Here is a 12,089-nt window from a genome sequence, read left to right on the forward strand (position 1 = left end):
GTATTATTTCGTAGACCTTTCGCAGGTGGTACAAGAGAAAATAATTACATTGAGGTGGATTCATATTAGGGAAGTCAGTGTTAGTGTGAAGATCTTTAAATAGCGATACAAAATAGACGGTAGGGGTTATCTACGGTTTCCCGCACTCGTGTGCCCGATGCTTTAGCATGTAAATGATGTGGTTCAAATGCCTTATATTGAAACTCATTTTTCGCTGACACTGACTGTAGGATTCATCTTAATTTTAGTGGGACAAATAAAGAATGCATATCATTCCAAAGAACATCTAAAGTTTTTCCCATCTCTATGTCACATCCATGAAACACAATTTGATCTTGGTTGCATTATCAAAAAAGAACACCGTAAGGTTAGACATTATTCAGTACACATAAATATCATAGACCGCGACTTTAACAATAAAACTACAATGTGGATGAAAAGGAATTTTACACACCTAGCATATATTTGCTTATGAATGTGCATGTCATTTATGCAAATGGAAAACAGAAATGGAGAAAACCAAACGCCGAACTGGATAAATTAGCAAGGGCCAATATTAAGACAGCTTCCACCAAATTGCCTGAAGTTAGAAATAATACTGTTGAAATAATTATGCAGATGATGTACTTTTTGCGATCACATATCAGTGTGTCATCATTATTTTTCATGTAAATGTCATTGTCTCTGGGTATCAAATAAATATTATATCACTCAATTGCATTTCGATGTCATATTATTCACTTACATTTACTAAAAGCAAATACGCTGTTTTCTTTGAATCACATGTTTACTTTGGTTAAATAGTTTATTTTAAACGTCTTAAGCCAACATGGCCTACAGAACACTAAATATTTAAACAAGTACGAGTCAGTATTAAATGTTTCTGAAATACGCATCTAAAATTTGCTTCTTCTTGCTTTTTCTTGAAATGCATATTTACACGGTTGATCTTAATATGATTTTGCATGACATTCGTTTCTGTGTCTTTAGACAAATTTGACCAAACAGAAACTAAAATTAATGGTACCTACCCGTATAAAATGATATGAATTTCGTCCGCAGTTATAATGTTTTTACAGATTTGTTTGATCTGCTTGCATGGCTGTAGTTTCATGTTTTTAAATATTTCTTGTTATGTACGCTTTTCTACTACATCAGGCATTGCAACAATATCAAATAATTCTCAGAGCCATTCCAAATAGGTCAAAACTGTAATGCTTCGTTTGTCCTTCTTTGTACTTTTATTTCGTGCTAGCACTAAAACGTTTTATGTGTAGTAATCTGTTTTTATAAAGTTATTTTTCAACATTGCCCATGTTCTCTTCACGAAAGGTTTGATGTGTTAACGTTGGTTTGTACGCGTAAAATCAAATGCATCAGATATGACCACACAAACGCATGTAATGTCTGTGAGTGCCTTTAGCATTGTGTATGTTGATTTTATCAACTTCAAAATGTTATATCGGAGCAGATTCAAATATAGGAAGTGTGACATTGATCACTAAATTCCGCGTATTACGACGTATTCAATATAATGCCAATGTCATTGAGTGATCTTAACTCTCTGAGATTTAATCTGCATCTCGATGTTTGAAACATATATAATTTATATTTATTCGGCTGTGTTTAGGTTTTAAAACAAAAAATACTTCAAATTAGAAAGATGAAACTAATAAGTATACTGGCACTAACTTTTATTGAAAATTATGTTTAGATTACGAACTGACCCACTTTCCCCGTTTCACTCCATAGCACTATACTGTGCAGGTGCCAAGATTTATATACATATATGAAGACTCCATGTTCTTGTGAATGCTTATGAATACATTGTCAACAGGTGTAAATTAAAACCCGGTTGATTGACTTGTGGAAACAAATTCGGAATTAACAGGGGATGAGTTAATTTGACGGATGCATTCGTCGAATTCTACGGAACTTAAGGTTATGGGATTGATATATTCATCGAATTCTACAGAACATGAGTGAACTGGATTCAGGTACCCATCAAGAGCATCATCACGTTTGACGTTGTCGAGCTTCATTGGATGCTCTATTTCATTTTTTGCAGGAACTACGTTTTGCCGAAACAGCAATGCATCGCTGCATTGTACAAACTCCAGTTCGATAGCAGTACTGAATTCACCTCTTTCGCTGCTTACAACTGTCAAGTACCCTCCAAGCAAAATTTCTTCCTGCTTGATTTCCTCTTCATCATCTTTATTACACTCCTTACACGTATCAATATTTGACATTTTGTCCACACGTAAGCTAAAAAATATAAATTATAACGTTTTAAAGAAAATTGAAAATTCTACTAAAACATCACATACACACACGCATATATATATATATATATATATATATATATATATATATATATATATATATATATATATATATTGCATAAACATATCTTCGATTTCCAATCTACGAAGTATGTATACGTGCGTACTCTCCATATCAACGTTATATTATATGAGTTTTTATCGCGTATGTGTTACATTCACGTTTAATTTGCCATACCGAATTTCAATGTGACTTCACTCTCAAAATAGACAAATGATGTTGGTTATAACACTCTCAACTGAACTCATATTATTTTCAATCAAAATGTATAAAATGGATGAATATTCACAAAAATAGCTCAGTAAATATGTGTGGGTCCTTACGACACGAAGCTACACATGCATCATGACCTGGACCTCCATTGGTTTTGGTTTTGGCTTTTTGTTTTTGTTTTGTCTTTTGTTTGCTTCTGTTTCCTTGTTTTCTGTTTCAAGAAGATGAACAATATACCTACCGTATCCTGTATTTGTGCCGAAGAAATGCTAAGAAAGCAATTATAATTCCTCCTATTCCCAGCACTACATACAGCAGCGGTTTCTCTGAAATTTATAATTTTCTTAATTGTTTGTTGTATCTTTTCAAGACGTTTTGCCTTAATTTCTTAAAAATGGACAACAAATTAAAATCACCACTAAATTAAATTCTCCAACTCAATATTTTAGTATCGGATCACGTAGCGTATGACATACCATATCTCAAATAGGCTGTCAGTAGTATAACGTGCATATAATGCTAAATATAAATAATACTATAAATTGAAAAAGTTCAGAAACAATGAAATAACTAAGTGCACACAACAGCGGAAACATTTAACAATGAATGAATATTTCTTAATTTGCTTCATTTGCTGTGCATACATTTGAATTTTCCTTCAAGATAACGATAATATTACTATAGGAGAAATGGATACTTCGGTTAAAATATTAACGTACTGCCTACTTGCTCTTGGATTTTCCCCATCTAATATGAATATTTTATAGCTAGGATACCATTTCTTAAAAGCGTATTGGTCAGCTGAAATAATCTGTTTATTTTAATTTTGAATTTTACAAAGTATATTTGAATTTTCGTAAGATGGGCAGTATATTACCAGTATAGGTGGTAAGGTTACATACACACACAAACACACACACACACACACACACACACACACATTGATTTATAAGGCAATGACCAAGCCTGGTATTAACGCAACTCTTGACAACGAATATATTAAATATCCGTTCATCTAATGAGTTTTATTTCTTCGAGCAGAATCGTCCGTCGATAGCATTGCCAAGGAAGTCACAGTTTCTCAAAAATCCTTGTATCAATAAATTAAAAATGTGGTTCCACCATTAGAGAGTCTTGCGAATTATTAGTGTCAATTGCTTCTTACTTAGTAATCCTGTCATTTTGATTACAACCGTGCTGTTATTTCATAAGGTAATTAGCAGAGCAAATCGTTGTATTAAGCACATACAACATAATAATAATAATAATAATAATCATAATAATAATAATGACTTTGTATAGCGCCTAATCTTTAGAAGCTCTAAGCGCTTTACAACATTAGACAACACCTATAAGATAAGAAACATAATAATATTATTATAAAAACACACAATATGAAATTAGAAAAACATTAAGAAATAAAAAAAACATGCTGAGAATATTTCAGGTAGGAAACATAATTCGGTCTTTAAGTTTGTTCTTGCAGTCGAAATAAGTGAGTTTTGAGACCCCTCTTGAATGTGATCACTGTGTCTTTGTGTCTAAGTTCAGTGGGCAATTCATTTAACGTTGCTGGGCCCTGGTATGCACAAGAACGCTCTCCATATGACTTTGTTTTCATAGTGGGAATAATGAGTATACGATTGTCAGAAGAGGAGAGTAAGTATCTTGCTGGTGTGTACACATGGGTGAGGTCAGATAGTTATGTTGGACGGGAGTCCGACAGTGAAATGTAACACAGAGTACAAATTGTGTGTTTGATTCTGGATCGAATGGATAGCCAGTGTAGGGTACATAGCAGCGGGGATGTGTGCACTGATCGTGGTACTCTAAGTATGATCTGAGCAGCTGTGTTTTGAACTTTTTGAAGTTTCTGGAGTGGATATTGAGATGAACCAGACAGAATTGAGTTACAATAGTCCAGTCTTGAAAGTACTAATGAACACATAAGTGTTATAGCGGCATCAACTGATAGATATTTGCGAATTGAGCTGATGCGTCTCAGCTCAAGATATGCAAATCGTTATATTCAGCACATAAAACATGGGTGTTCCTAACTTGAGACCTTTCTACCATACTATATAGACGAATCTAACTTCGATATCACCAATGTATATCAAATGATTATCTTCAAGATATTTGCAATATGTATGGTAGATTAAATATGATAGTGTGGAATAAAATAAAATTAATATTTAATTATGAGATTGACATTTCTGCTCCAAAAGTTATGGATATTAATCATACCCTCCATCATGACCTACACGAGCTGAACGTTCTGCTTTAATCAACGAAGCACACCAATCGTCTAATACCGTGTGAGTTTCAGATGGAATTATCATATACATTGATAAGGGTGTTTTATGATTTTCTTTGAAACAATCTCTTTCTCACTCAATCCAAAAACAACCAGTCTCTCACAGATTCGTTTCCAATTTACATAAAATCTGAAGGCTTCTAGAAGTGAAAAACAAAAGCTGAATCCGATTTAGTCGAAACGAAGTACGAAATAAGGCGTGGATATAGTGCATTTATGCTTCTCAGCTTATTATACCAATGTACTGGTATTGTATATGCTGTAGTTTAGCTTTCTCTATATCTTAAAGGAAATAGGATGTTATCTTGGTTTAAAGCATTATTATTCAATAGACCCCATAAATCACAATTACTCAATTCTTAGCCATAGGTCCACCGAACTGTTGGCTTATAGGCATAAAAACAGGATGCAAGTATGTATATGTAAAGTCTTTGTACATATAGATCGAGACAGACAAAACTATAGTCAGACTAAGATAAATATGCATATACATATATACAAACATATATGCATACAAATATATACATAACATATCTGACCTAATTCTTTTATTGATTCGATGATTAATTGATCATACGAAAATCGTTCCTTATAACAAATACTATACAGCCTAATTAATTATTGTGATTTAACTGATACAGTTAACCCTATTTATATCGGTAATTACAGTTAGTGCTAGTAGACAATGATTGATTAGAAAATTAAACAATACACAATAACAAAATAAATAACATTGTTCGAAGTAGTATATGTTTGTGTGCGATATTGCATGGAAACTGTACGTAACATATCTATACTTTTTGATACAGGTATCAATTATCCTTTGTAAAGTTCTAAAACGGAACAAATCTGTTATTTAAATGGAAATATCTGTTTTATTTATTTATTTATTTATTTCAACTATTAGGTGGACGACGCGAAGTTATTCCACTCAGTAATTTACATTTCTCTTACACAACTTATCTGTACCTATATCTGAGCTCCTTGGTGGCGCTACATGTCCAGTCAGGTTGTTATCTGTACAATAAAAGACAAATCCATGGTTTTATATAGGCTTTCAACAAGATTGTATTTCTTCAACATCTATGCTACCCTTTAAACTCATGGACATTTGCCAAGGATGAAAAAACCTTTAAGCAAACGGAGAGAGAGAGAGAGACATAGAGACAGAGAGAGACAGAGACAGAGAGACAGAGAACGACACACAGACAGAGAGATAGACAGAGAGAAAGAGACAGAGAGACAGAGACAGACATACAGAGTGAGAGAGATCTCACAGGCAGCTATCTGTACCGCAGTATTCAACAAGATTGTATTTCTTCAACATCTATGCTACCCCTTAAACTGATGGACGTTTGCCAAGGATGAAAAATCTTTATGCAAACGGAGAGAGAGATAAAGACAGAAAGACAAAGAGAGAGAGAGAGGGAGAGAGAGACAGGGATACAGACAGAGAGACAGAGACAGAGAAAGCGAGAGACAGAGAGAGAGAGAGACAGAGAGAGAGAGAGAGAGATCTCACAGGCAGCTATCTGTACCGCAGTATTCACATTACATTTGTTCAAGGACACTTAATGATAAAACTAAAAGCAAATTTCACAGGTGAATACATTTCTTTCCTGATGCTATGGAATGACACGACACATAATCTTCATTTTCTTGAATTAGAAACAGCAATAAATGTTGGTGTCATTCTGGTAACGATAGTAAATATTTTTCATTAATTGAAGATGTAATTGTTTAATGAAATCATACAGGCGGAGGGTGATGTATCCTGCTTTTGTATTTTCTCTAGAGCAAATGTTGCATATGTTGCGATGGAAACTAATATCACTACAGTAATACCTCGACCATTCGCGAGGTTAGGTTCCATTACCAATCGCGGATCAATAGAAATCGCAAATGTTTGGTACAAGTCACTAAAAATGCCAATACATGCTTATTTATAGGGTATAAACCCTAAATATGATCCAAATCATGCTCCCAAAGCACTTTAATTTCATTTAAAAATTTGCATAAAACATTACCCTTAAAAAGAGAAATAAATGGTTCACGTAAAAATAGAGTACAGTATCGCCTAATGGGTATTTGCCACACTAGCGCATTTACAGTACAGTATACTAATATTACTCCTATACTAAATCATTGGCTGATGTTTTCTTATGCACTCACAGTAAGGTAAAACCAAGTAACGAATGGGACTGTAAACTTAATGACTGACGTTTTCTTTGTCATTGTCAGGAAGGTAAACTGGTTAAACTTCATATGTCACAGAAGTCATATAACAAAGGTACAATTCAATAAAATAAAGAAAATATGTACGTAGAGGGTACCAATGAAAATTTCGCGAATCCGTGAATTCACGAATCCAGAAACGCGAATGCACGAGGTATTACTGTGTATATTGTATGTTATACGGCAAATTTCTGGCATTTCAAACTGTAAGTTTGAAACTAAATGAAGATGATGCCATAATTACTTTTTCGCACAGTACCGCCCACAAACTTCAATACCATTGTGTCCAATAACCTGCAGCTAATGTTATACGCCACTTGAGTGTTAAGTATTGCCGCCTTGAATGGTGACAAACCAAGTTCAAACCCGATAAGGCGCATGAACATTTTTCTTTATTTCTTGTACTGTTTTGCAATGAATTACTTAGGAGAATTATGATACGTACTACTGGTGTTTTCTGTACGAATATGTACAAAACAAGAACATAACAGTAAATCGATTATATTACCTCACGGGATAAGGTAAGTAATGTGTTAATTTTCAGTCTGTTGTACATGTTGGAAGCAAAAAGGTTTGATCATAAATTAAAAAGAAATTTTACTTGATCCGATTGAATAATGGATAGATTTCATACAATACAAATTGTTTTTCAACCACTCGATACAATAATCGTTATAAACTCGTTTCAAGTAAATAGCCTCTTTATAATGGTTCCCATTTTCTACTCAAACGTGTCGAGTACAGAGATCATTAATATTTGGCGCCTATATTTTGATATGAATATTATATCAACAACCTCCTCGGAAACTGTTGTTTTAATTCAAGTCCAACAATAATATATAAACAACATTCTGTATAATGAGATAATATGTACATCAATTGGTATGGAATAAAAATACCTTGAATGTCGAGAAACAAAGAATCCAGAAGGCGACCTTTGTGATTCCAAGCGAAATATGAGCCTTTATGTAGCCATTCGATTTCGGGAAATGAGAACGAAAATTCTCCTTTTCTCAACATACAGTTGTGAATATTTTTATTTTCCCCTGATCCAAAATTTGTATATGTGCAGCTGTCGTTAGTCGAATTATACATTACGACTGGTTGGCTCACTTTGGAATTGGGATTATCAACCCTTACCGAAGGCGTGTTGTCCTCATAAATTATGAATGAAAGTGTGATTGGTTCCCCAAGTCGTGCCACAAATACGTGACCTGCAAATCAAAATTAATGAAACAGAGGCATGAAATTTGTATAAAAACTAAAGTACAAATAACATGATATAGCGTGGATTATGTGTATGATGATGAATATATATTAAATATATTTTAAATTAAAAATACATACAATCTAGATAAAATTAAATGTTGAGTTTCTGGGTAGTTGCCGTCACGTGTGCCTGATACGTTAACATGCTGACCAACCGGAGTTATTTATAATCAATTACTATACACTAGAACCCAATAGACGAAGTATTCGACGTAATACATGCATATTATCTCTTATTTGTCCTTTATTTCGTGATTCGATCATGTAGCTCTGTTTGAGTTCATTACTTTTATAGAACATATTCATTCTTTTATCAGCAACTAAGATTATTTATTCTGTCTTTGTGAAAAAGTAATTTTGAGACACACACACACACACACACACACACACACACATATATATATATATATATATATATATATATATATATATATATATATATATATATATTATACACACACACACACACATATATATATATATATATATATATATATATATATATATATATATATATATATATATATATATATATATATATATATATATATATATATATATATATATATATATAGTAGCAAATCAGTATCTAGCTAGCATGAACGTTTTGGATTCTTAGTGAGTCTTTTTCAACGGCAAAAATAAAACACAGACAAGACAAACAAATAAAACAGAACAACGTTTATTTTGTGCGGGCATTTACATGGCCATTTCTAGAGGAATTCAACCTTTTAACTGTATTGTGTTTCAACTAGTTTATTTCAGCTTGTTGCTCATACTGGAAATATTTGTATTGACCTAGAAATTGATGAGCCATACCGACAGCTGCATATTTAGAAAATTATTTAAAAGAAAATGTGTCGGTTCCTTACTGGAAGCTTACTGGACACGCCGCCTTAGACTTTTGAACCCATGAGGTTTCATCCAAAAGAACTAGAAAGGGACAATCATAAACAAATAAAATTATCTTTAGCAGCCGGCACATTTTCTTTTAAATAATTCCTATGACTACTATACTAATGAAATATCCGGATATCATTTGCACTTACGTAAAATAACAGATGTCGTTAGGGCTCATCAGTTTACAGGTTATTAAGTAGTCGAAAGCGCTCAGGCTACATAGATTTTAGTTTCTCACTGTTCATTGTCAGTTTATTGCATTTATCTTAATCAATCCCCTACACACGTGATCCCTTGCTGGATCCAGTGCACTTGAAAGGATTGCTATTCGCCATATATAAAAGAAGATTGCTAGCCACTTAAATACACGTATCTATGCTTATGTATGTATGTCTTCTATAGATAGATATACATATACTCTCCATTTGATATGACACGAAGGTAATATGAATACTTACGAGCGACAAGAACACTTGTATACCCATTCACATTGGAATTTTCCTTTACTGTATAATTTCCACTGTCATTAAACATGACATTTAGTAGCAGAAAACTGAAATGACCATTGCTATTTACGACGCTCTCAATTCGACCTGTATAATTACTGTTGATAGATATGTTCCCTTTTTGGCCCTTCACTGGCATGTAGAGTACCACATTAGTGAAATGTTGATTACTAGTGTAACCAGAGAAGTTGATTTCCAAAAGTGTTTTTCCATCCGTTTTAGATATATCAATATAAACAGTAGCATTTTTTCCATGGACAATTGTCGTCGGATTCAAATCTGCAAGGATGAACGATGGATCGTGTTAGACATACATGAAACGTGATATTTATATTAAGCTTATAAATGTTAAGTAACATAGTCTTCAAGAAAAGCAGGTTCGATATGCACAGATTCTTACCTTCGAGCATGGGGTCCCGAGTGGCCGAGTGGTTTTAAGCGCTCTCCGTTACGGATCACTGCCATCTCACCTCTGTCAGCGCCGGATCGAGTCTCGCATTTGGAAAATGAGGGTATGTGAGAAAGCTTGTCAGTAGGTTCTCGAGGGTCGATGGTTTTTTCCGTGGTTTTCTCCGGTTCTTCCTCCACCATTAATACTGGCCGCCATGTATAGCATATCGTGTGCTTAGAAAGGGCGTTAAAACCTACAACAACAACAACAACAACAACAACATTCGAACATTATTTGTACATATATGCATACATACATACATATTATCAATTTGCTTTGAAAAGGGAGTTCTTTCTTTATGTACGATTGTGTAGGAACGATGAAGTCTGGAGACAAATTTAGTTTCAACGTGAATGCATGCATTGGTTTTTTTTTTGGTCAGAATTATCTGGGATATTTCATTCATTGAATTTATCATGTCAGTTTTGGGCATATGGTTACTTGACGGTCCGCCAGAGAGATAAATATAGCGGGGTTACATAGGTTTCTGAGAAAGAAAAATGTCAATGTTTAAATGAATTGTGCTTGTGATAATGCATCAGTCTACATTTTGAACGTTTGCGTTAGCATGTATTCCCAATCAAAGCAATATTAAAATAGGCTTTTAATTTTGCATGAGTATTTATCTGACCATATCCATGAGGATATTTGGGAGTACATTCTATCATTGCTAGTTTACAATAGGTAAAGTCAATGAGCAAGGTTTGTATAAATAACCATAACATATTTGAATTAATAAAATGATGCTTGTCTCAATTATTATTTATTTTATGCTTAAATATTTCGATGAACAATGCTAGTTACTTCTTGCTCTAAAAATACTGAAAATGTATAAATTTTTCATTAAACACTCGAATCTGCTACCACATCTATCATTTTAACTCACCTTTAGCGTGATCTTTTCCACAGAAAATGAGGCAAAGCGATAACATGGTCACAACATCCATGACTTTGCACTACAAGTGCAGTGTGTTCTATGCAGTCATGACTAATGATTGTCTAAGGCATCATACGTGCTCTTAGCCAATGGGGAAATGAGCATGACAAAAAATAGTGTGCACATTCTCCGTGGGTGATACATCAACACATTTCGTACTTTTTTCCAATGCAGTATCACAGGCAGTTATAATGCTTGGATCTTATCGTTCTATAGGAAATCTGTTTCTAAACCCTGTATCCGCTCGTAGGTAAGAGCGAACCTGATAACACTGAATTAGTAAGACTTAAGCAGAGTTCTAGTAATAATAACTGCTGCAACTATGATATACATGAAGTTTGATGGGTTAAAGAAATTACATTTTCGTTTTAGTGTATATGATATTTGGGTGTTTATAAAACAAAGACAAAAGAAGGAAACATTTAGAGATTAGATAAAAGATAGCCAAACACGAGGATATGATTCAGGCTGGTACCCTGAGCTCTAAGCTTCTTTACTCACTATCGTGGACTGAGAAACATTTTATGTACCGGATCCCCTCCTATATGATTCAATGAAACCAATCGGTTTAGGTTTTGTTCAAACCAGGAGTATTTACGTAATTTCGATTGAGCTGAGTGTGTGCATGAAACATAATGCAATCCAAGTAATACTTTTTGGTATTATTTATATTTTACGTATGGTGTTTCTCTTATTTATGGCATGCGCATTGTATGTACTTTGGTGGGAACAAACCCATTTTCTTGTAAATGCGTGTGATTTTGATTATTAACGTAGCTTCAACCGAAATAAAAGTCAAAATACTACGCTGTCTGCTGTGAGGCAGTTAATAATGGTGTCTACCACTGGATCATTATGCCGCAGATATGTATCATGATGTAACACCCATTCACATTATCCCGACACTACTCCAAA

General features: G+C 33.8%; 1 protein-coding gene across 1 annotated transcript; it reads right to left on the reverse strand.

Annotated features, from left to right (window-relative positions):
- Positions 1-1,677: 1,677 nt before the first annotated feature.
- LOC149793269 (uncharacterized) lies at positions 1,678-11,278 on the reverse strand. The gene is made up of 6 exons (XM_089967258.1): positions 11,124-11,278; positions 9,739-10,065; positions 8,011-8,325; positions 5,846-5,893; positions 2,801-2,885; positions 1,678-2,268 (listed from the first exon to the last, which is right to left on the reverse strand). The coding sequence occupies exons 1-6, from the start codon at positions 11,182-11,184 to the stop codon at positions 1,845-1,847; spliced, it is 1,260 nt and encodes a 419-aa protein (XP_089823384.1). The 5' UTR covers positions 11,185-11,278; the 3' UTR covers positions 1,678-1,844.
- Positions 11,279-12,089: the final 811 nt, after the last annotated feature.

Source organism: Sinohyriopsis cumingii, chromosome 8 (assembly GCF_028554795.1).
Source record: "Sinohyriopsis cumingii isolate HCF-2022 chromosome 8, ASM2855479v2, whole genome shotgun sequence".
In the NCBI taxonomy this organism is placed as follows: domain Eukaryota; kingdom Metazoa; phylum Mollusca; class Bivalvia; order Unionida; family Unionidae; genus Sinohyriopsis; species Sinohyriopsis cumingii.